This window comes from Rattus norvegicus, chromosome 4, assembly GCF_036323735.1.
Source record: "Rattus norvegicus strain BN/NHsdMcwi chromosome 4, GRCr8, whole genome shotgun sequence".
Taxonomy (NCBI): domain Eukaryota; kingdom Metazoa; phylum Chordata; class Mammalia; order Rodentia; family Muridae; genus Rattus; species Rattus norvegicus.
Window position 1 is genome coordinate 34,285,702 of NC_086022.1, and position 26,096 is coordinate 34,311,797.

Below are 26,096 nucleotides of genomic sequence, written 5' to 3' on the forward strand. Positions count from 1 at the left end.
CATGACAGACACAGGCAAGATCTGACTACAAAGGTGAACCAGACCTCTTTTTATTTCTTCTTCTCTGCCTCTCTCACACATCAGAAATTCAGGAAGTTCTCAAAGGCACAGAATGAAACTGCACAGACTCTGTGACCGTCTTTCAACTCCTAATGTGTAGACCACGCCCCTGCTTGCAGACAGTCTATTCCCACAGAAGGCTGAAGGTGGCTGTATCTATTCTGAGGGCAGAGCTTCCCTTGATGCCAAGATACATCACAGTTATATCTTTTTCTTTCCTGGGCAGATTCATAACCTTCTGGAGTTTTGTGTGTCTTTTCTCCAAAATGGGGGTTGGTCATTATTCACCCACCATGCTCCTGCCTCTGGTTCCAACATGGGAGAGGACAGGGGTTGAGTATACTATCCAGAAAAGCATAAAAATATCCCGGGGTTGGGACCTAGTTATACTGATCTGATTCAGACATGTGAAGCGGGGCCTAAGACAGCATATCCAGGGAGGTATTGGGCCCCCCTCTGGCCCATGGATCCTCTTGCATGTTGAGCCTTTAAGGCTTCTAGAAAGTTGGTATCGTTTCCCTTCCTTCTGTCTGTTATCCCCTGGGGTTCTGCACACATTCCCAATTTGTAATTTAAGTGATTCTTAAAAATGTAAAAGCCCAAAATTTGATAAGGTAAAAACCCAAATCCGGCTGTAGACATAGATCCGTGGTAAGATGCTTACTACATGGGCATAAAGACCTGTGTTCTCATCCCTGGCACCCATATAAAAACCAGGACACAGCAGTGTACACCTGTAATTCCAGCATTGGAAAGCAGACAAAGGCAGCTTTCGAGGGCTCTTTACTAGACGATCAAGGCAGTCAGGAAGCTCCAGTCTCAGTGATAGAGAGACCCTGCCTCAAAAATGAGGTAGAGAGTGACGGAGGAAGATTCCCAAGACTCCAGGTCCACACATGGACAGGTGCAGCTATGCAGCTATCCATACACATAAGCATATAACACACACACACACACACACACACACACACAAACACACACACAATTTTTCAAGCTCAAATACTTTTCTAATATTATGTGATTTAAGAAATAATAATTTATATAACCCAACTCTGTGCGGAAGATTCTAATTAGTTTATAAGATCATATAATGGTTTATTTCCTAATAGTCCATGTTCGTTAATTTTTTACTTCAGAGTAAATAACAGAGTAAATAACACAATAGTATTGACTAAGCCTTTTACAGGAGAATGGTGTATAAACTTTGAACCCTCATAAAGGATTATCATGAAACTTCTTATACATTTTTAGCCTCCTACCCATTAGCACTCTGGTGGGTTACTAAGTCCTTTTGAGGGAAACAGGAACTAATACCACTGAATAGTTACTGCCTTCCAGGTTTCTTGTTAGTGGTGTTCTATATATGGTACCATAGATGGTTTATTGGAGCAATTAGTGGTTAGATCTCTAAGTGTGACCAAGACACCTTGATTAAAGCCAGACCAGTTGTGGCGTTCATGATGCCCCTATTACCTCAGCCCAGCACCCACTGGAGCATGTGGAGCACCCCAGGGAGCAGTTGCTCCTAGTGGGCTAGTTACAAGTAGGCTTTCTGTCTATTTCCCTAGTGGAGCCTCAGATTGAGATTCTCCAAGCCAGGAAGGTTTACTATATTCAGGGAACTCTTTTTCACTAATGTATTGCAAACTAACTCCATCCTCAAACACACACACACACACACACACACACACACACACACACACACACACACACACCAGTCTGCTATTTGGAATTTCTTTTTCAAGCCAGGTTAAAACGTGACTACAGCACATGGACCTTGCTGACATATCATTTGTGTATCCTGACCTTCCCCAGCTCTCAGACACAGGGCAGGTTTTTAAGAAGCACAGGGAAGACTGACAACATCTACGAACCACTCTTAGGTGTGCGTCCTACCCAGGGCCTATAGATTTTCCTGTTAAGAGCCAGGAGGGCATGGATATGCTCCTGGACTTTGGAGGGTAGGAAGCACGTGGCTGCAGCCCTCACCCCAACCATCCCAACACAACTTACTGATAGGAAGACCGATGGTTCTTGTAAAGTGCCAACACCAGTCCCACGAGGGTGAGCCCTAGCAGTTTCGCCATGTCCTGAGACAAATGGACAGACTGAAGGATGGACAAGTGGAGGGACGCTGGTCAGTCCTGAAACCTGCAGCCTGGTGGCTCTGACAACTCCGGATTGGCTGGCCTGAGCCTGTCTGAGGCCCGCCCCCCCTGGGTGCCACAGCTCCAATTCAGCCAGAGTTCTTTAGCTGCAAGCTGCCAGCTAGGTTCATTTCCCTTATCCACCCAACCCATCCCCCAATTTTAAGGGGAGAAAAGGCAGAACAGGTGCCTAAACTGGTCTGGAAGGGATTAAGCAAGCAGGAGGAAACTGAGAGCTGTGGGGAAAATATGTGCCAGGAAATAAATAAAATAAAACAGTTCTAATCCTTGTGGCTAAGAGGGTTTCAGAACTTCACCATGCTAACAGCAAATTAAGAGCACAGAAAAGAGGACCGTGGTCAGAAGCCCTAAGGTCCAGACTGTCCTTACAAGGAGACCCAGATGGTGCTGCCTCGAAACACCATCATTTCAGAGTATCACTTTCTCCCAATGCCTCTTCTGAGTTTCCAGCTCCGCAAGACACAATATTCCATCCTTCAGCATCTCCCTTATGTGGCTGATGCTTATTGAGTGCCAACTATATTCCAGGCACTCTTCTAGATGTTAAGAAGTGACAAGTCTCCACGGAGCTTACATCAAGTGAGTGGGGTCAAAGAAATTCTCACAGCTGAGGCCACTGTGGTGACGCTGAACGCAAGGGTACTTGCTGTCAAGCCTGCCAAGCTCAACTCCATGCCTGAGACTCATGTGGTGGAAGAAGGCTGGACTTCCGCAGCTTGTCTTCTGGTAACTGAGCGCGCGCACGCACACACACACACACACACACACACACACACACACACACACACACACGAGAGAGAGAGAGAGAGACAGAGAAACAGAGAGAGAGAGAGAGAGAGAGAGAGAGAGAGAGAGAGAGTCAGAGACACAGAGAGATGGACACAGAGAGACAGAGAGAGAAAGAGGATAAAGAGATGGACCGAAAGATAAGAAGTAGCACTTACAATGCTGTGAATAGATATTTGTACTGAAGATATGGACATGGGTCACAGAGGAAAATAAAGAAGGAAAAGATGAGAGTGATTCTTGGGCAAGGTAAGAGTAGTAAGGGGAGGCCCAATGGAAGGAGGAGCGCATTCAGGGGCTTCAGTGCGCTTCCTGCCTCCATTTGGGAGTTGTTTCATTCAACTCCCATCCCTGCCCCTTTCCTCTGCATCTCCTTTCCTCTCAAGTCATTTGGTCCCAATCACATTTTCTCTGCTCTGCAACATGCACCCCTTTCTCCTTTCTAGAATATTTCCGTCAGATACCAATGTGTTTTAGTTCTCCAGGAGAGCGTTTGACTTCATAACCTAAGTATTGCCCCGTGTTTCTGTTTCCCTGGGAATGCTGACTCTTAAAGTGAGCTTCTGTGTAATAAGCTGCACCATCCTTCAGGAGGGGCCACAAGAAAGGCAGCAACCTTAGAGAAGATGCGCAGTAATCGTTTGCCTTCTTGCCATATCTGCTTGCCTTGTCATGGGAACAAAGATGCAAATGAAGCCTTTTGGACCTTCTAGGACAGACCAGCCACCAGCTGCATGAGGCTAAGGTCCTGTGGGTGCTAACACTTGGAGCAGAACAATCTACCTAAGGAAAGACATGACCTTCCAGAGGGGACAGTATTTTAAAGGAAGCAGTGATCTGTGTCCAAGATGATTGTGAGCTGGGCATGATTAAAGAGAAGGTTGCTGTGGATGCTGTGGGTAGCAAACTCTATAGTTGAGACAAAGGAACCCAAGCCATGTTACAATGGATTCAAGAGGGAATATAAAACTAGAGACATTTATTCTACCATTTTCTTTCCATGAGTGTGCACGCGTGTGAATGTGCACTTATGCGTGTGAATGTTATGCTTAACCTAATAGCTAAAAATAATTGTTGGCCAGTACCTTTTCAAAGATCTCCACAAGATAAAGGCTATTGTCATTGTTCTTCATTGCCTACTGGAACATGATGATAAGACCTTATTGCAGAAGACACCACATAGTTCAGTCACAACACACGGAGAAATTAAATTGATACTGACAAGGACCTTACTAGCTAGCTCTCAAAATACTAGGCAATAAGTACTATGCAAACTTGGGCAAGGGGGAAGTCAAGAGAAGTTTTACCCAGTTGTGAATGTTGACAAAACAAGATATGTCCATGAGTACAATCATGGCATAAATGTTATCAGAGTAACCAAATGCTTTCTGATTGGGTTGAAGGACTGTTCAATAAGAAGAAATGCTTACCTGTGTTGGCTAGGAACCTAGGAGTGAGAGTTCACAGGCCCTAGGGGTGAACCTACTACCATATTTTCGCTAAAAGGACGTAGTATCAAACTGGTCTCTCAATTCTTATCTCTGCACCCATAAAAGTTCCCAGACTTCACTGGAGAAATTTTCTTATGCAGCTGACAATCATTAATACAGAAATCCTGAGATGGTCAAAGCACAGAGTAAGTGTTTGCACAGTGAATGCACAGTCACAAATGTCCCATAGTCAATAGGGTCTTCCCACAGGGTTCTAGAGGGCAATTCAAATTACGGGACATGTATATCAGCACTCTCCCACAAGGGTCAGGCATCATCCCAGAAGGAAGAACACAAAGATTTTAAGAGTCTAATGTCAGGGAGGGCTGAGGTGAAGTGGGGTTTTCTGGACAGCTCAAGACCACTGCACTTTGGACCTCACAGAAACTGTGGCTGCCAGCACAAGATGTGAACAAGGACAAGCCCGTCAACATTTCTGCATGGAGGAGATGTTTATGAGGTCCTGGCCCCAGCTAAGAAATTACTGAGTTTACGGTTACTTGAGAAAGGAGAATTAGTTTTCTTTAAGAGTGTGGCCTGTGATGAGTGGACTTTGCTCCATCTGAAGGCTTTACAACCATGAGTTATATGTAGCACGAACCAGACTTGGATTAAAAAGAAAAGAAAAAAGAAGACATAAAATTGAGAGTGGGTGGGGCAAAGAAGGGATCTGGGAGGAGTGGGGGGGAGGGGTGGGGAAGGTAAACATAATTAAACTACATGGTATGCATACAAGAAGTTTTCAGGGGTTGGGGATTTAGCTCAGTGGTAGAATGCTTGCCTAGCAAGCGCAAGGCCCTGGGTTCGGTCCCCAGTTCCGAAAAAAAGAAAAAAAAAAGAAGTTTTCAAAGAACTAAGAAAAATATTATATTTACATTTTAAAAGTTGCAAGGCTGGACAGGCTTTTTCCTAAGGCTATAAGCGTTAAGTAATTGAAGGAAATAATGGTGCTCTTCTCTTGAGTTGCCAGTGAGCTGGACAGTGAGCTCTAGGCTTCCAGCTTTCATGTGTAATCAATCACCTATTCTGGGTTGGATTTTTCCGTGACTTAAGTGCCCTTGAGCCATCCATGCTCCTGCAAGTAACCCTGATGAACTCATTGGATCACCAAGCTTAAAAACTAAGGTACTTTTGTTATCTCTTAATATCTACTGAGAGGGAACCCAGGCACGGTATGGTAAGTTTTTACCACGACACTGAAGCTGGATGCTGTTGAACTGGCAGACATGGTTTCAGCAGCTTCAGCAAGTTCAGCTGAGGTAAAATCAGACATGGTTCCTTCCAGAGTTGTCAGTCCCTTGCTTCATAGGCTTGTCTCCAGAACTATGGCGGGAAAGGACAACTAGTCTCTCTTAAGAGTGAGCTGTCTTTCAGAGTGAGACAGCAAGCCAACAGACATCTCCCCTCCTCCCCCATCAGAAGCTGCCATCTTTGAAAAGGTTAAGCCCTAAAGTGACATCCCAAGTTCTAGTTCACATTCAAGGGCAGAAGTAATTAAGTCCCACCTCTTGTGGGGAGGCACAAAGAAGATGTTCACAGGTGTCTGGAAACCCACCACAACTCCTGAATAACCTTTCCACATTTCCACAGCTGCCCCCGCATTCCGCTCGCCATTCTCAGACTAGAACAACCCATTCTCTGTTTTTGTCCTAATCCTCACCCATTGCACAAGAAATTTTCGAAAAATGTAAATCAGATTATGCCAGTTCCCCCTGCTTCAAATCCTCCCTCCCACAGCTTCTGGCTTTACTTTCCTGTCACAATCCTAAAAAGTTCCTCAAGACCTGACCTATGCTTAACCACCTGATCGAATTTCTTATCAGTCCCTCTGCACCCTGTGCCAGCTACCCAAGCTTTGTGCTGTTCTGCATGTGTGTCAAGCTGCTCTGAGTCCTTACCTTTGCTGGGTGTTGAATCGCGTGCTCTCCCCTTGTCCTCAGTTGGCCCCTGGCTGACCATCCCTTGCATTTCCTTCTTGCCACTTGGGGATTAGCTTGCATGCTGCTTCTTCTTGATGTCCTTTTCTCACTTCCCTACCCACAAAGGGGCCTTCTGCCTCTATCCCTGCTATCAGGTTCTAACACCTCAGAGCTCATTATCAGATGGTTGTTTCAAAAACAGTGTTAGTTGTGAGGATAGTAAACTTTGGTTGCTGGTTGGTAAATAACCACTTTATCAGCACCACAGTCTCTCACAACCTTGACCCTTCTACCACCTCTCTGAACTCTCCTCTCTTCGTTTCACAATAATTGGCAGCTGAGAGGCTTTAGTCTGGCACAGCAAGTTCTCTGTGGTGTGTTTCCAAATAGCACTTTGCCACATCTGACCACAGACCTCTGCTCTTTCGGCCCTCTTGCTTCATCCTTTCTTCATTTGCCTACAGCCTGGTTTCTCTCACCAGCCTGTGAACTGTAGGAGGGGCATCATCCTCAATTGACTTGCTAGCTACTGTCATCTCTATCTCCTACAGTAGTTTCTGCCTCACAACAATTACTCAAACATTTGTAAAGCACGAGGAAAGGGCAAAGGACGAGGACTGAGCTATTGAGGAGTTGGTAAGCAGCAGCAGATTAAAGGTCCTGTCACGTCCTGTCCCTCAAGTCCAGTTGTTCCAGAAGCCAAGTGGTTCCGGCAGCACAAGGAACACAGTTTGAGGTGCTTGGTTGCTTATCTTATCTATGTCCTCTTATTTTTTTTCAGCCCATCTTGTCTCACTTTCCTTGTCCAGCCTGCTTATCTCTTCCAAAGGCGAGAGCAAGGTTCATCTAAGCCAGTCTGCAGCATGTGATATTGTGGGCTGGAGATGCAATGACAGAGACCTTTCTTTTGTTGTGTTGCTCTGACCTACACATTGATTTTCTCTTGAGCCCTCCCATCCTTCTGACTGCCCATAGCACCCACAGGCTAATTCACCTGGAAGAAAAAGAAAAGTAGATGACTCCCCAGGGGGACGGGGCTGCTTTGCAAGTTCCTGGTCTCCTACCAGGGAGAAGTACATACAGTCTCTGACACCAGAGTCAAGTGGGTTTCTTGAAATTTGCCTCATTCAATCCAGATGTACCGTTTACTATTCATCAGTCCTCTTCGAGATTAATCATACAACCTGGAGTAATGAGGAGGTTATCTCAGTCCTCATTTCTACCACCAACTTGCTTCTTTGCTTCCCCAAAGCTCCTATATTAACAAGATTGCCAGCATGGGAGGTGCTTTCGGAATCAGAAACCGTATGCTGGTTTGTCTTGGAAAGAGCTGAACTTCCTAAAGACAGGTGGAAGGTGGCGATTTAACCACATCCGCAAGAGGTGCAGCACGCAGGGAGTAACAAAGCTTCTAAACACCTTCATTTCTTTTCTGAGGGAGAAATATGCTCAGTTTTTGCTGGAACAAATAGGGAAACAGTACTATTCCCATGGGAAATTCTTAGAGGTCTTGAGAAGTAGAGCTCGTGCAGAACATCTCCATCATCATCTTTCAGAAGCCAATGGGTAAGAGCCAAGAAACATGAACAAGCAAAGGTCTGTCAAGGAAATATAACAAACACAGTGAAATATCACACAGCATTTAAAAAGAAAAAGATCCTGTCTCCCTGCAAGAGGCAGATGAATCTACAAGGCATTGTGCTAAATGCAGGAACTCTGGCAAGAAAGAGAGATCCTGCATGATCTCACTTAAATGTAGCATCTAAAAATGTTGAATGTACAGGAGTAGAGAGTAGAAAACCTTTGGTTACCAAAGGCTCTGGTGGTGGTTGGTTGAGGAGGTATAAGTCAAAGAATATAAGATTTCAGTCAGGAAAAATCTATAATGTAATTGGTAAGTAAAACATAATATTGTTTTGCTCAAAATTGGGAAGAGAATGGATATTGGCCTTTTGGCCACAGTACAAGGTTAAGCTTTAAAATAGAGGCACATGCTCCAGTATTGTATACATACCCTAAATCATCAACTAGTCCACAATGGATGTAAGTAAGCAATTTTTAGTTGTTCGCTGTCAATAAGTTTAGAAAAGAATAAAGCCAGGTTCTGTTCAAATGGCTTTATTATCAATATTTAAAACTAAAGCTTGGACTATATGAATCAGCTGTAACTTTTCCAATTTATTTGTTCAGCTCCACTGGCTGCACAGCAACAAGTCTTAGTGTGGTTTCCAGTATCTAAGTAGCCCTGAGATTCAGATGGCTGTGACCAATCTTCCCTGAGCTTCATGCATATGCATAACACTCACATTCCACCCCCACAGAGGCCATCGTGGCCAGGTCATAAGCTGGGACTCTTGACCAGGAGAAAAGTGATTAAGTCCCAGCTAGTTAGGAATACCCAGGAGACAACCATGACTTTCAGTCTGTGAACACTTCTGAAACTCTGGTCCTTGCTTTTGTCCTCACCTCTTCTTTTCCGATGTGTGTGTGTGTGTGTGTTCGTGTATGTGTTGGGAGGCTTTTTCTTTGTTTTGTCCTTTAGATTTTTTTTTATTGAAAATATTTTTTCTCACATATTTCCTAATCGTTTTCCCTTCCCTCTACTCCCTTCGATATCTCCTCCCCTTTCATCTAGACACACTCTCTGTCTGTCATCAGAAAACAAGTAAGCTTCTAAAGGGATTAAATAAAATAAAATAATGCAAATCTAACATATTGGCCAAAACAGAAGGAAAACAGTCCAAGAGAAGGCATATGAATCAGAGACCCACTTATTCACACTCTCAGAAATCTCATAAAAATGTTAAGCTGGGGGATTGGGGATTTAGCTCAGTGGTAGAGCGCTTGCCTAGCAAGCGCAAGGCCCTGAGTTCGGTCCCCAGCTCTGAAAAAAAGAAAAGAAAAAAAAAGTTAAGCTGGAAGTCAAAGTATGGTACAGACTGGTGCGGCCCTGTGCCCTATGTACCCAGTCTCTGTGGTTCATATGAGTTGAATCATGTTGATTTACAGGGCCTGTTTCCTTGGTGTCCTCTGTCCCTTTTGACACTTACACTCTTTCTGCCTTCTCTTCCACCTTGTTTTCTGAGTCCTGGGAGGAGGAATTTTATAGAAATATCCCACTTAGTGCTGTGTTCTAAGGTCTCTCACTTTCTAAATAATGTCTGGCTGATATGTTTCCCAACTGCCACATGAGAAAGCCTCTTTGATAATGGCTAAGCCAGGTTCTGCTTTATGAGTATGGTAGAATGCCACTAAGAGTCCTTTTATTGTTACATTTGTTGTTGTTGTTGTTGTTTTTGTTGTTGTTGTTGTTTTTAGACCAGCAGTATTTGATCCTTGGGCTGTCTACTCTCAGTTCCTTGGTCACCCAACTAATCAGCTCAGGTATGGTTTCTATCTTGTGGAATTGTCCTTAAGTCAAATCAGATATTGAATGGTGGCTCCCACAAACCTTGTGCCACCATTGAGTGAGCATATATTGCAAGCAGAACAGCATTGTCAATCAAAAGGCTTATGGCTGGCTTGGAGTTTATGTTTCTTCTTTGGGAGAGTGCAGAGAACCTTCCTGTACCAAAGACACTTGCATATAGGGATCAAGGCTCTATGTAGACACCAGCCGAACTTCTCCATGTTCAATCAGCAATGGGGCTTTGCAGTCAGTTTGTGGAGAGCATTCTCCTTTCTTGGCAACAGTCTAGTGTTTTGTTTGTTTGTGTGTTTTGCTTATTTGCTTGGTCAGAGGAGGGATCCTATAGGTCGTCTTTAGACAACAACTAAGTTAGATGTAACCCAGTGCAAACTTCATTTGGTGACAAGAAATGGTCAATTAGGGCTTTGTGATGATTTTATGTAGATCACATATATATCTCCACCAGAAATTGAGCAGTGTCCTCACCATGTATGTGTATAGAGATGTATAGATATAGATATATAGATATAGGTTAGATATAGATATAAATTAGATATAGATATAGAAATAGAGATGTGGAAGTTTCTACTGTACTAGGTTTCCCTACTACTCCTCAAATGACCCAGAATTTTAGCTGTTTCTCCCTGTGTTCCCACCCTTGTCTCCCGACCCACCTCACCCTCCTTCTCCAGGCCCACTTCCATCCATAAATATGTGTTCTATTTTCCAAACAAGTTATATCTGTAACCCCTACTCTGGTACTCTATACCTAACTGTGCTTCTACAGATCGTAGCTCAGTTATTATTTATTAAATGCTAATATCTGCATATGATCAAATTCATACCATATCTTTTCCCTGGTTCTGGGATACCACACTCAGGAAGGTTTCTTTTCTAGTTGCATTCATTTGCCTACAATAGTCATGATTATATGTTTTTTAATGGTCGAGTAATATGCCATTGTGTGAACATTCCACATTTTCTTTATCAATTCTTCATTTGAGGAACATCTAAGTTGTTTCCAATTTCTGGGCATTATGAACAAAGCAATGAACATGATTAAGCAAATGTCTTTGTGGCAGGATGACGTATCCTTTGGGTATATGCCTAAGAGTGGCTTAACTGGATCTTGACCTAGATTAATTCACATCTTCCTGAAGAACAATCATATGATTTTGATAGAGGCTGTGTAAGTTTGCACTCCCACTGGAAATAGAGGAGTGTCCCCCTTGCTCCATATCCTCACCAGCATGAGCTGCCACTTGTGTTATTAATCTTGGCCATTCTGACTAGTATAAGATGAAATCTTAAAATACTTTTGATTTATATTTCCCTGATCGCTAAGGATTTTGAACATTTCTGTGTGTTTCAGCAATTCGAGAAGCCTCTATTGAGAATTCTCTGCTTAGACATGTACCTCATCTTTAAAATTGAGTTATTTCTCTTTCTATTCTAGACATTTAGTTTCATATATGTTGAATATTAGTCCTCTATTAGAAGTAGAGTTGGTAAGAAACTTTTTCCATTCAGTAGGCTGCCTCTTTGTCCAATTGATGGTGTCCTTTGCCTTACAGATGCTTTTCACTTTCATAGGTCCCATTTATTAATTGTTGATCACAGTGCCTGCACATCTGTGTTCTGTTTAGGAGGTCTTTTCCTGTGCCAGAAAGTAGGCATTCCCCTACTTTCTCTTCTATCAGGTTTAGAAAATCTGCTTTTATGTTGAGGTCTTTGATCCCACTTAGACTTGTGTTTTGTGCATGGTGATAAATACGGATCTATTTTCAGACATGTATTTCTCTGTTTTCTACAGGAGGACATCTAGTTTGACCAGCACCATTTGCTGAAGATGCTGTATTTTTTCCAATGCGTATTTATTTCTGGCTTCTTTATCAAAAATCAGATGTCCATACATATGTAGACTTATGTCTGCATATTCATATCAATTCCATTCATTATTGTGTCTGTTTTTGTGCCAATATCATAATTTTTACTACTATACTTCTAAAGTACAACTTGACATTGGGAATGGTGACACCTCCAGCAGATCTTTTATTATTCAGGATAGTTTTAACTTTCCTGGTGTGTGTGTGTGTGTGTGTGTGTGTGTGTGTGTGTGTGTGTGTATGTGTTTCAATATGAAGCTAAAAATAGTCCTCTCGAGATCTATCAAGAAATGTGTTGGCACTTTGGTGGGGCTAGATTGAACGTGCAGATTGCTTTCGGTAGAATGGGAGTTTTTCTGTACTCATCCTACCACTACACGAGCATGAATGAGCTTTCCATTTTCTGAAATCTTCTTCAATTTCTCTCTTTAAGGACTTAAAGTTTTGTTACACAGGTCTTTCACTTGCTTGGCTAAAGTTACCCAATTTGTCTTATATTATTTAAGGCCATTCTGAAAGGTGCTGTTTCCCTGAATTCTTTCTTAGTCCATTTATCATTTGTATTTAGTCGGGCTACTGACTTTTGTGAATTAACTTTGCCAAAAGTATTTTATCAGCTGTAGGAGTTTTCTGGTGAAGTGTTTAGGGTCAATTATACATACTATCATATTAACTACAATAATACTTTGACTTTTTCCTTTCCAATTTGTAACCCCTTGAATTTAGTATGTGTTGAATATGTATGGAGAGAATGGACAACCTTGTTTTGTTCTTGATTTTAGTGGAATTGCCTTGAGTTTCTTTCCATTTATTTATATTGGCTATGGATGGGTTTTCTATAAAATGCCTTTATTATGCTGAGGAATTTCCCTGTATTCCTAGTCTTCCCAGACTTTTACCTTAGAGGAATGTTGGATTTTGTCAAAGGCCTTTTCTACATCTAATGAGAAAATCATGTGATTTATGTCTTTCAGTTTGTTTATATGGTGAGCCACATTTATTGATTTATATATGTTGAACTATCTTTCATCTCTGGGATGAAGCCTACTTGATCATGGTAGACATCATGTATTTTATTGAGTATTTTTGCATCTATGTTCCTAAGGGAAAGTGGCCAGTAATTGTCTTCTTTGTTGAGTCTTTATGTAGTTGGGTATCCAAGTAACTGTGGGCTCACAAAATAAATTGGGCAATGTTCCTTCTATTTCTCTTTTGTGAAATAATTTGAGGAGTATTAGCTTTAACTCCTCTTTGAAAGTTTTATAGAATTCTGTGCCAAACCCATTTGATCCTGGATTTTTTTAGGGTTGTAGGTCTGTTTAAATTGTTTATCTGAGTTTGATTTAACTTTGGTAAACGCTATGTATCAAGAAATATTTTCATTTATTTTAGATTTTTCAATTTGGCAGAATTTACATTTTTTAAAGGATATCCTTATGACTCTCTGAATTTTCCTGGTATCTATTGTTAAATCACCTTTTTCATCTTTACTTATGTTGATCTGGATATTCTCTCTATACCTTTTAGTTAAATCGGATAGGATTTGCTAATGTCACTGATTTTTTTTCAAAGAAACAATTCTTTGTTTTATTGATTCTTTGTATTTTTTTTATTCTGTTTCATTTCTGTTGCTTCTATTTTATTTGATTTCAGTTCTAATTCTGATTATATTTTAGCATCTATTTCTTTTGAGTATGATTTCTTCTTTTAGTTCTAGAGCTTTTAGTTTAAGGTATGCTGTTAAGTATGAAATCTCTCTCTCTCTCTCTCTCTCTCTCTCTCACACACACACACACACACACACATCTACTAATAACTTGCCTCTTAAAATTACCTTCATTGTGTCCCATAAGTTTTGGTATGCTGTGTATTCATTTTCATTCAATCCTAGGAAGTCTTTAATGAAAGACATTCGTTTCTTTAATGACCCATTTTTTTTTTCAGTAAAGAGTAGTTCAGTTTCCATAAGTTAGTAAGCTTTCTGTTGTTTCTGTTGTTGTGAAATCCCATTTTAATCTGTGTTAGTTAGGTAAGATGCTGGTCTTTATTCCAATTTTCTTGTATCTGTTGAGACTTGCTTTGTGACCCAGTATGTGGTCAATATTGAAGAAAGTTCCATAAGGTGTTGTTTTGTATTTACATCAAGTATTCCATAAATATCTGTTGTCAATGTGGTTTACAATGTCAGTTAGCCCTAGAATTTTTCCATTTAGTTTTTGTCTGGATAACTTGTCTACTGCTGAGAGTGGGATATTGTAGTCTCTCTCTTCTGGTAAGGATTGATATGTAATTTAAGCTGTAGTAGTGTTTCTTTTATGAAGTTTGTGTGCCCCTGCCGAAGGGTTCCTGAGAGAAAGGGTATTTTGGAGTGTCAAAAAGAAAAAAAAGACACAAAGTCAAATCATGGGTCCAAGCTGGCAGCCTAGATTCTGCTGTAATGGCTTTCTAAACTGTGATCTCTCTCTCTCTCTCTCTCTCTCTCTCTCTCTCTCTCTCTCTCTGTGTGTGTGTGTGTGTGTGTGTGTGTGTGTGTGTGTGTGTGTGTGTGTACGTGCTGGCTCTGCTCTGCTTTAAACAGGTTTTCTTGCTATTCTAAAAACTCTCTGTTTGAGATAGCTCTTTCTGCTAGTAAATATTCTAAAAGCTATCTGGAGAACTCATGGGTTTTGTTTTTTGACCAAAGTCAGCAAAAGTGCTATAAAAAATGATTGGATCTTCTGATCAAGTCAGAAATCCTGTTAGAAAAATCCTTGAAGAGCTGTTTTCGCTCTCCACAGATCTTCAGACAGCTCAGTTCTCTCTAGAGAAAATTCTATAGAACTGTTACCACTTTCTGTTAGCTCATCTCATGCAGACCAAAAGCCCAACTTTTTATTTACATATCAGTTCAGTTATTTATTCCAGGTTTCCTTTTGATTATCCTACGAATCAGTATCGGTGACCCTAGCCCCTTAATTCTTAGGAGACAGCAAGCACACATTTTTTTTAAAACCATTGGAAACAAATTCAGAGTTCCCTCGACATTTGTTAAACTAGTTGGGACCATGCCCTGAAATTACCATTTTCACCACACCTGGTCCTAACCTTACTTTGTTCTAGGCTGACCCTAAACTCAGGAATCTGTCTGCCTTGTAAGCATAAACCAAAAACTTAGTCAGGTGGGATCTCCTGCAGTCACCACATGCTAAATCTCTTAATCTCCTTCCTTAGTAATTTTCTAACCAGTTGGCTCACAGTGCAGCTGCTTTCCTTCTTTTAGATTTGTGAAGCCCCTCATATAATTCATATTGCATCATTAGTTTTTGCATAGTTGAGAACCAATCTTTTATTTCAGAGCCATTAAAATGAGCAAACAAGACCACGAGTCTGGGGATCATGATAAAGTAAATGTATGGCAAGCTATTTAAATGCTCTGAACTTGACATTTCTTTCTCACCAGAAATCCATTATCCATTATCTTTAAAGTTTACTTAAAAACCCACTGTGATTTTAAAATCTCTACCTTTTTTCATTTTCCTCTACTAGTCCTTATTTCCTTTCTGTAAAGTATACCACCTTGCAATATTCCAATATAAACGAAAACAGATTTATGAGCGTCATGTTATACAGGCTTATCTGATATGAATTTTAAGAGTGTCACATTTGTACACTCCAGTTTGATCATTTTTTAACCCCAAAACTAGCATTTCAAAAGAAAACTAGCACTTCACTTAAAAGAAAACAAATTAAACTATGTCACTTTCCTTAAGTTACCCAGGCATCTCAAGAAGCTGAAAAGCCCCAAAGGTAACAGAGGATAGAAATAATAAGAAGTTGTCCATGAAATAGAAGCATAAATGTGAAGAAGAAAATTTTACGTTTATCCATTCATTTGAAAGGATGGTCTTCACTCATGCTGTGACATGTGTAAAATCTTGCAATCACTATGCTACATAAAGCTAATCAGACAGAAAAAGCAACAAGTGCCAGGACTGCAATTCTAGGAAATGGTTGTGATGGGTGAGTGTTTAATCCAAAACGGATAAGTAGTTACTAGGGCTGGAGGGGCTGAAAGGTGGGTGTAGTACTTGATGAATTTCCTTCCAGAGATGATGAAAATATTCTGACAGAAGAGAGGAGTGATAGTGGCTCATTGAATGCCCTATACATTATTGAATTGTACACTGCAAAATAGTGGAAGAGTGTATTTTATTTCACAGGAATTTTTAAAAGGTAAAAGTATTTAAAAGTTGACCATAGGGGTGGGGACTAATGAAATGTGTGAATTCCTACTAAGAACGAGCAGCACAAATTGTATGTACTAGGAAAAATAAAGAGGTTTCACCACAAGGTCCAAAAGAAAATTTAAAACAGCAAAATGATATTTTAAAAAAACTACGTTATTTCACTGTGAAGGACCCTAGGGGCTTTCACCAGCCTTACCCCCACCGCCTCAGGTCAAGGCTAGACCAAGTTCCATTCTTTGCCCACAGTTCCTGGGAGGAACAGGGACATTCTTGAAAAACTGCAGAATGTATTGACTGATAGTCACCTGACCCTCTGGTCCCAGATAGAGTTTGAATGTGTGTCATATGCGTGCCAGCCAATAGAGTCAAAGGTCAATATGCTTAGCCAATAAGTTTAAACTGTAACCTTGCTACTGTAACCTGTACCCCTAAAATGTATAAAAACTGCTTGTTATAGCCATTCAGAGTCTCCTTCTAGTCACTCACCATGACGAGCTGATTGAGGGTTGACCCTGACGCACCAGAAAAATAAATCTCTTTCATTTGCATTGAACTATGCTCTCATGTGTCACTGGGGGGGGGGGGGGCTGTCTCCTAGTAGATAAGACTAACTTCAAGTCTTACAATTGAAATTTTGAAATTAGACAAAAAGAATTCATTTCTAAAGTTAACAACGCTTATAGAAAATAAAAACAACAGGAAAAACAAAACAAAAAACATAGCATTGTGTGTTTGCTGACAAAATTTAAACTCTGTATATGTGTGGTACATATTCATGTAATACATGTGTGTGTGTGTGTGTGTGTGTGTGTGTGTGTGTGTGTGTGTGTGTGTGTGTATGTGTGCACGCTCTTGTGAAAGTTAGAGAGGAATATTAGCTATCCTGTTCTGTCGATGTGATAGCTATTCCTGGTTGTCAACTTAACTAGATCTAGAATGAACTACCATCCAGAAATAGAGGGCACACACGTGATTGAGATCTGGAGGCTAGAAGACACAGGTTTCTGACCCAGATCTTGACATGGGATGACATACACTTTTTATCTAGATCTTAAGGCATAATGGCCATGGAAAACTTAGGTCCAGGCAAGGTAGTGCATGCTTTTAATCCCAGGAGGCTGGAACAAGTCTGAGTTCAAGGGCAGCCTGGGACAGAGCAAGTTCCAAATTCAGGCATGATGGTACATACCTTTAATCTAGGCCACACTTTTTTCTGAAGGCCTACCTAAGGACAATGGAAGAAAGAAGGCTCACTCTTCTTCACCTGCTTGCATTTACTTGCCAACACATCTGTTGGAACCTACTTCTACAGAAGACCAGATGAAACAACGAGCCTCATGGGACTGAGAAACTAATAGATTCCCATTGAGAAACAATAGGATTTCCCATTTTTAACTGCCCATTGTTGGGTTAGTTGGACTACAGACTGTAAGTTATTCCAATAAATTCCCTCGCTATATGGAGACATTGCATAAGTTCTGGAGACTGGCTCTCTTACCTCAGTAAGGAGCTATGCTAACAGCCATCAAGCCCCAGCAATCCCCTTGTCCCTCCCCACAATGGCAATGACATCATATACCCATGCTCGGCTTTTCCCATGGGCTCCAGAGGTTTGACTCAGGCCAGTCTGTGTAGACAGCAGTGTTTTTAAACTATCCCACACACCCCCAACACACTTTCTTCTTTAAATTCTCCCTGAAAGTTATCTCCAAAGGTAGCTTCATGAATATGTGCTCTTCTAATACTTCATGGAGGAAGAAATACTAAGTTTTACATGAACTCTTCTAGAAAATAGGAAAAAAAAAGAATCCCTCTTAGCTCTTGTCAGGTCAATATGACCTTGGCATTAAAACCTGGTAAACCTATTAAACAGGGAGGAATTGAAATTCCAGATCAGTCTTTTTAATGATTATGGACATTAGTGTTTTGAGAAAGACATTAGCCAAGTTAGTCTATGACATGTAAAAAGGCACAGACATAATACTCGAGGGGAACATGCATTGATCATAAAAACTTGGTTTAACATTTTAAATTGACCCTGTAATTAACAGGACAAAAGAGAAAAATTATCAGAGCACCTCAGCACATGCAGAAAAGGGATTTGTAATAGACTTTCTATAATAAAATGTTAGTAAATCTCGATTGTTTCGTTATATTGTAAATATGTCAGATGAAGAGATTCTACTCACAGGAAATGGTGGCAAACAGCAGACCTGTCCGAAACGGAAGGCTTGCCTTGTGTGAGAGCGTTCACTCCTGTCGTTTCTGCTTATGTGAAATGAAAGGAAAGAAAAAACAAACCTCAAAAGTAAAAAGCTGTAGAACAGTATCCACAGAGAATGTGATTGGAGGGGAGATAATTAAACACGCTCTACAGATGAACTATTCAAATCCACAGGCAAGTTTGCCTACAGAGCTAGACGAAGAATCAGCATGCATAATAATGTGTGCTTGTGTGGTAACAAAAAAATTATTGTTTCTGTATGCATTTGAATTTGTTCATTTTATTAAAAGAATGAAAGAATAAGCAAAAACAGCAGCATACTAAAATGAGCCCCTTAATCTACGCTTCTCAACACAAACAGACTCTACAGCACTGTGACTTTTAAAATCCCAAGGTCTGCAATAGAGGGAATAAATTATTGCATTTGAGGGCAAAATCTTATGCGAATGGTTTTTATTCATAAAATATTTTGATCATTACCTATGTCTATAATTATTGAACTGAGCTAAAAACATTTCCTATTATAGGCATTTTAAAATTGCCATTTATCTGCCCAAGACAAAAGCTTCCACTTTTCACTGCACAGACTGTTGAATGGGTAATATTATCTTTCTAAAAATGACACAAAGGAGTAACCTATGTTTTCATGTTAAAGCAAAGTAAGCCAGACTCAGAGAGATAGGACTCTTTCCCTAATGGATGGTGTCTAGACACACTGAAAAGTGGAGAAGGACTACCCAGAAGAGAGGGGGCAAGAGAGGAAATTTGGTGAGAAGGAACTTGATCAAAATATATTTTATACGTTTATTGAAATACTCTAACAAAATATGTTATATTGTAAAATCATAGTTATCTACTATGTATAGATAGTATTTACTAGCAAGAAAAGAAGAAAAATCCTCATTTATAAGTGGACATGGTGGTTCATACTTTCAGTCTTAGCTACTTTGGAGGCAAGGATGAGAGAATCAAATCACTTGAGGTGAATTTTGGATTAGTTAAGGCGATACACTGAGACTTTTTTTTTCCGGAGCTGGGGACTGAACCCAGGGCCTTAGCGTTTGCTAGGCAAGCGCTCTACCACTGAGCTAAATCCCCAACCCACACTGAGACTTTTTAAAACAGTGGACTTAATTTAAATTATTGTAATTTGGGAACAAATGGCTCATTTTCTAATAACTGGAGCAACAGTTACAATAATAAAAGAAACACATTGGAAAATGCCGACACCAGAATATAATGAAGTGATGGTTCTAGTATTCCCTCGACTGCTACATAATGAAACACAAAACAACAACATAATCTGTGCTCCATCATCAACAAATGATGTCTGTACACAGAAAGCAAGCTTCACGGCCATGCAGCTCTATAATGGACAGTCTTAAGGTTGTATATTTTGGAGAAAAGGCCACTTAATAACTGGATTACTTTTAGATCTGTTGACATGGGTACTTCAAAAGTAGCAAGATGAAAAGAGGACTTCAGAGAATTCTCACAATACCTGCAAAGAGTGGTAACTGATTTCAGAAAGACGTTCTCTTCATGTTAGGGACTGTAACTGAAGTCCTATGTAAACATCAGACTTCTCTGGGATAATCCAGTTTCTGAAGTAGGTGAGTAATTCACTTACAGACAAGAGCAGGTAGAAGGGCTGGAATTTGTAAATCAATCGAGCAGTCCTAGCTGAGGTCATTTTGGCTTTAGTTACATGGTGGATTTGTTATAGTTAAGTCTCAACTTTGCTTCACTGATTAAAACACAGGCATAATGTTTAAACTTCAGCATGTAACTACATGACTGTCACTCTACCCCTTAGGGCATAAATTGACTGGGTATCATTTATGATGCTTCAAGGTTCATTCCTACTCATTTATAGTCAACTTCCGTGAACCTAACATCTTATCACTGCTTAGGGATGTAGCTCAATGGTCCATCACTTGTGTGGCATTTGTGAAACCTTAGGTTATATTCCAAGCACCACATACAACATTTTATCTCTCTATTGTCCTTATGAAAGTTACTTTTTTTTTCTGACTTGCAGATTAATAAAGAAATGCTCACTTAAAGACACTAGTCAAGTAGTGAGGTTAATGGTGGCAGTAAATCTCAAGGGAGCATTCTTACATATAAGATGAAAGATGTGTTTGCATTTTATATCTACAGAAATGGCTGGTCAGATTGTCAGGCCATCTGCTATATGGCTGACCCTTAAATAGTCATGAACCAATGGGGAAAAACAAAAGACATGTCTAAGCTGGCTCCAACTGCATATGTAGCAGAGAATAACCTTGTTGGGGACCAGTGGAAGGGGAAGCCCTTGGTCCTGCCAAGGTTGGACCCCCAGTGCAAGGGAATATGGGGGACAGTAAGGAGGATGTATGGGGGGAATACCCATATGGGGGGAGGGGCAGAGGAGGGGATGGGGCCTTATGGACAGGAAACTGGGAAGGGGAATAACATTTAAGATGTAAGTAAAGAAATATATCTAATAAAAAATTAAAAAAGAAAAAGAAAAGAAATGTATAAGCCAACAGGCCACAAGTCATGGGGCATGTGTAAGGCTTGCTCTGCTTTCTGGCTGTGGTTTATTTTCAGTTGTTTGCTCTGTTTATTTCTTAGTTCTTATTGCAGTGTTGGGAAAGAACCCAGGACCTCATTTATCTGGGAAAGGACTCTACCACTGAAATACGGGAGCAATGGTACTATTTTTTGTTTCCAAAGAGTTAATAATATGGGTAACGATATTTCCACAACCAAGTATTCCAGCCCCAACAATTTTTCCTGAAACCCTCGGCTCCTGTTTAAGAACTTGCCTCTTGGTGTCCCTCCGTTGCACGACTTGCCCATGGCTCTACTAAGTGTGGTCTTTTCTATATCCAATAAACCACTTTGCAAGTTATGATTTTTAAAAAATGTTTTGGTAAGAAGCATGAATAATTTGCTTTCCTACCAGAGGCTAGTTCCTATGGCATTGACAAAGAGCCAAACATGAGTGTGCCACTAACACTGCATGGGCACCCTGATCTTGCCTGTAGGAGGTATGGTGAGACCCTAAACCAATAGCGTAAGCTTCACTTCAAACGTTATGTGTTCCAGAACCTGCTAACATACACGAGTTATAGAGTTTGCTGAATCCTAACTAGTGAGTCAGATTACACACTTCTAGGGCCTTCCCTCCCCAGATACAAAATAGAGACAAGAATGTAGGATGCAATCTTGCATCTTTGGGTCAGTAGGACTTAAGGAGAAGTCATACTTAGAACTAATTAAGTGTGGGAAGAGGTATTATAAGCAAGTCTTTGCTGGGTCGAACCGTGAAAGCAAGACTACATCTGGGTCTCACAGTGTGTGAAAGGCTCTTTGCTGTCTAGACCTTACCAGCCAGTCCTGTACACATTAACTCTCCCACTGATGGAGTAGGAGGTTACCTATATTTTCACCTCCCCATCAACATTTGCCAGTACCAGCCTGTTAATGGTCACTGGCCTGGCAGGTATAAAGTAACTTGAAAGAGCTTCCTTAATTGGCACTTTTCCGACTACTGAAAGCTCTGAGCACCTCTCATGTACTTCATCTTCCCCTTTTCTGTAAATTGCCTCTTCACACTACCCACCTGCTATTCCTTGGGGTTAATACCCTCACTTTGTCATTGTAAGAGTCCCTAATATACTGCTTGTTAATGTCTTGTCAGCTTTTGGATCACTCTTACTCTGACACACATCTACTCTCTTGCATCAGAGTGAAAGAGGACACTGTTAGCATCCCATAAGATCCCCCTACGTTTTCTGTAGTCACAGTCCCCAAATTTCCTTCAAGCAACCAAAACCTACATAGTTAAGATCAACACTGCCTTCGTGCTCTGTGCTCTTACCGCCTTTGCACCTTTAAACACTACTGTTCGATTTCGCCTCTTTGGGGACCCCCAAATAAAGACCTATTGTGCGGCTTTATTTTGACCCACTTTAGCTCCACGCTAAATGCGAACTGTGTCAGTATTGTTAGGTGTGACTTTGCCTGTACAGACACACACATGTTGTATAGAGTCTCATCGGACACTTTAATCCATTTCAGCATTTACGGGAACAGCTGCCTCTAGGATTTAATTTTGTTTTATGTCAACTTCTTAGTTTCCTTAGTGATTATAGAATTATACAAAGATTGCCAAAATTGTTTGTTAAAACTTTATTGTAAAAACAAAACAAAATAAAAAACCGTATAACATGCATTAAAATTAACCAGGCTCCAAGTCTCAACAACTGCTTAACAGTTGGATCCCCCATTTTGCAGCTGTGGTGCTTCAGGTGGGACTTTATACTTTCACTGTTTAGCACATTTTCATGCTTTTGTCTATCACCAAATAACTGGAAAATGTTGTGGTCAAAATTGCCCTCTCAGTACTGTCCCCTAGGCAGTAGTTACCATGCCTGGCGCGCGCGCGCGCACACACACACACACACATACAAACACACACACACACACAAACACACACACACACACACACACACACACAGAGACACACACACAGGCCCTGTGCTATTGTACTCCGCATGGGCAACAGAACCAGATCCACACGCACGCTCCAACTGCCTCTCAGCCATTTCTTTCACACACCGTCCTCTTTAGCCCGGTAAAATCAAAGTTTCAGAAACTTCTAATTTAGCAATTAGATTTATATGTTAAATTCTCAATCCACAATTCATCCATGTAATAAATTCACTGCCAATTGATAAAGATATAAACCGCCTACCCGGACAAGTTAAAATCTATCTAGTCCACCTAAATTTGAACCATCCTCCTCTGTAGACACCATCTTGATCCCCCTTTTCCCTCCTGTCTCCCACCTTCCAAAAACTTTGTCCCCACCCCAACTCTCTACTGTCCAATCATCTATTGCCTTGATATCAACCTACAGGAAAAAACCCATGAATAACTTAGAACTAGAAAACCAATTAGCTGTCTTCCTCTCATGACTCATGTCTACTACCTACATGCAGTCACCCTCCATCATCTAATATCGAACCTTCCTTTTTCTCCCATCTACAGGTTACAGTGCACCCACAGGTCAATTTATATTTTTTACATATTTACAAACATTTAATAGGCTGCCATATTTGCAGCTGTTTTGTTCACCATAGCAAAGAAATTGAATGAACTAGTTTTGAGTCAGTTTGAAGACTATGATGGGGAAGCTATTAAAATCTCTTCGTTTTTGAGCACAAGGCTAAAGTTCCTTAACTCAGTGAAAAAGATAAACTGATTGTGTGTGTGTGTGTGTGTGTGTGTGTGTGTGTGTTGTGTGTATTTTGGGGGGAGGGATTTATGTTTGTTTTTCTTTTTCAAAACAGGATTTCTCTGTGTAGCCCTCCCTGGCTGTCTTAGAATTTACTCAGTAGATCATACTGGCCTAGCACTCAGAAAGGTGCCCCTGCTGCCTGTCTCTGCCTCCCTGCTTGGATGAAAGGTGCATTACCATCACCCTGCTGATAAGCTGGTTTTGATCTCAAAGGTAGCAGCATTGCCCCACAGAATGTATCGAAGTAGAAAACTATTAGTTCTAGATGGACATGAAGACCAAACTTTTCACAAATTCAGACAGTCATCTGGAGTCTTTAAAATCTTCGTCAGAGTGCTGAGTTTTTGAAGCATAAGTGTCTTTGCCACACAAACCCTCAACCACTGAGCTACATTCTCAGCCCTTTCTTATTTTAACTTAGAAATGCAGTCTTTGCCTTAATTATGGTTCCGGTTGCTGTGAAGAGACATGATGACCATGGTAAAGAACATTTAAATGGATCTGGCTAGCAGGTTCAGAGATTCAGTCCATTATCATCAAGGTAAGGGTATGGCAGAGTCCAGGCAGGAATGGTGCAGGAGGAGCTGAGAGTTCTACATCTTCTTCTGAAGGCAAACAGGAGAAGACTGCCTTCCAGTCAGCTAGGAGAAGGGTCTCAAAGCCCACACCCAAAGTGACATGCTTAGTCCAACAAGGCCACACCTACTCCAGCAAGCCCATTCCTCCTAATGGTGCCACTCCCTGGGCCAAGCATATTCAGATTACCACAGTCTTCACCAAAGCTGGCCCTGAGATCTCTGTTGCTTAAGATTCAATGGTGTCATACGATAAGCACTATTCTCTCAGTCACGTACCAACTGTAGGCTGTAATTACTGTTGCTGGTTTCTTAGATGGCAACCACTAATGGTAAATGATAATCGCTGTATTAATAGAAGCCTTAGGCTCAGAGGCCAGAGTCACAGAATAATAGACTGAATTTGGAGTCGAGTCCAGAAAACCGGCCTCCTGGGTCTTCCCCTTGTTGAAAACACCATGATCTCCCAGCAGCGGTTCCATTCTTTAAGCCTCTGTATTTAAGGAGGTCACAGTTTGAACCACTTAATGTGAACTTAAACATATAGGGATTTAAACCCTGCAGGGGGATTCTATAAGACTTTAAGTCCCTGTGAAAAGGGGGGTTAGGGCTTTAATGTGTCTCACAGTTACATAACTGGGAGTCCTCGCTTTGTCATTGCAAAAGAGTCAGTAAACTGTTTCCTGCCATGACTAGAGAGGCTGGCCACTCCTACAGAGACTGATACTAATGGTTGTCAGGCTGGGTACGGCCCGAAGCCTTTGCCACAGGACAGCAAAAAGCTGTGGGCTCAGCTAAGACCTGATAAGGATAGAGGAGAAACGCAGACTGGAGCTTTAGCTAAGGGTTAAAAGTATTTAGCTAGCATGTGCAAGGCTCTGGGTTCAAGCCTCAGTGCTCTAACATACAATATTAAAATAAAGCAATAAGAAAAATACTTCTAAAACTAATGAACTAGAGAAAATATCCAAGGCAGAAATTCGATTCAGTGTCTCAGTAGCCGGAGGTACTACTGTGACAGCTCACGTCCTTCTCAGTGTCTCCCAGTTAGGAAAATCAGGGTCTATAGTGCTGTGCACCGTGACAGCAAAGCTCTCCCTTCTTGATGCTCTTTTATTCAGGTAGTCTCCAAGAAGACATCATTTAAATGAGGAAGTGAGAAATGGATCATGGGAACCAGGAAGTTAAGTCAGAGCTGTGCTCTGACATGAGGTCTGGGTGCCACTGTTGGCACAGAGCTAACAGGAAGTAAACAGGCTAGAACCTATTGAGTTCCCAAGGTACTTGGATTTCAAAAGTACCCAGAAGGAAGGTCAGCCTGAAAATGTTCTGACTCTCACATTGACACTTGTGAAAAGCAGGTCAGTAAGAGCACCAGTGGAAGGGGAAGCCCTGGGTCCTGCTAAGACTGAACCCCCAGTGAACTAGATTGTTGTGGGGAAGGCAGGAATGGGGGGAGGATGGGGACGGGAACACCCATAAAGAAGGGGAGGGGGAGGGTTTAGGGGGATGTTTGCCTGGAAACCAGGAAAGGGAATAACACTCGAAATGTAAATAAGAAATACTCAAGTTAATAAAAAAAAAATTACAGCCTTTCAAAGACCTGATTCAGATTTGACCTTGAGGTCTGACAGAATGGAAAGAATTCAGAATTGAATTTCAGAGAACCTTGGAGAATAGATAATTGCTAGGATGGGAACCTTTCAGTCTCATCTGCAGGTCCTGTAGGCTGTTGAATACATTCATTTTTATATATTATTAAAACTGACTGTTGCAGGTCTAGAGGTCACACTTAACTGCAATTTGGACACGTTGGAGTAGAGCTTTCTCCTTCTAGGCTTATACCTTCAGCCACATCTGGACCTAATCTGAATATGAGAACACTATCCAGTGACTTTTGGTCTTGGTGCTGTAGGTAGGAATTAGGTGGAGCTTAGGAAAAGAATGAAGAGTTGAATTGTGAGATGCAGATGAATTATTCACTAAGATTTACTTTGCATCTCCTGAGCATATTTCTCTCTAGTTGTAGGACAACTGTCTCTCTTGGCTGTCAGTTAGGT

The 26,096-nt window shown here is 41.0% G+C and overlaps 1 protein-coding gene across 2 annotated transcripts in view; it reads right to left on the reverse strand.

Moving 5' to 3' along the window:
• The window catches only part of Pon1 (paraoxonase 1), a 31,016-nt gene extending 24,390 nt beyond the window's left edge, over positions 1-6,626 (reverse strand). Inside the window, exon 1 of one of the 2 annotated variants that reach the window (XM_039108462.2) lies at positions 6,403-6,626. Coding sequence is in view for 1 of the 2 variants with exons in the window: in NM_032077.1 (NP_114466.1) it covers positions 2,074-2,147 (74 nt within the window). In the remaining variant the exon portion in view is untranslated. 2 annotated transcript variants of the gene reach the window in all.
• Positions 6,627-26,096: the final 19,470 nt, after the last annotated feature.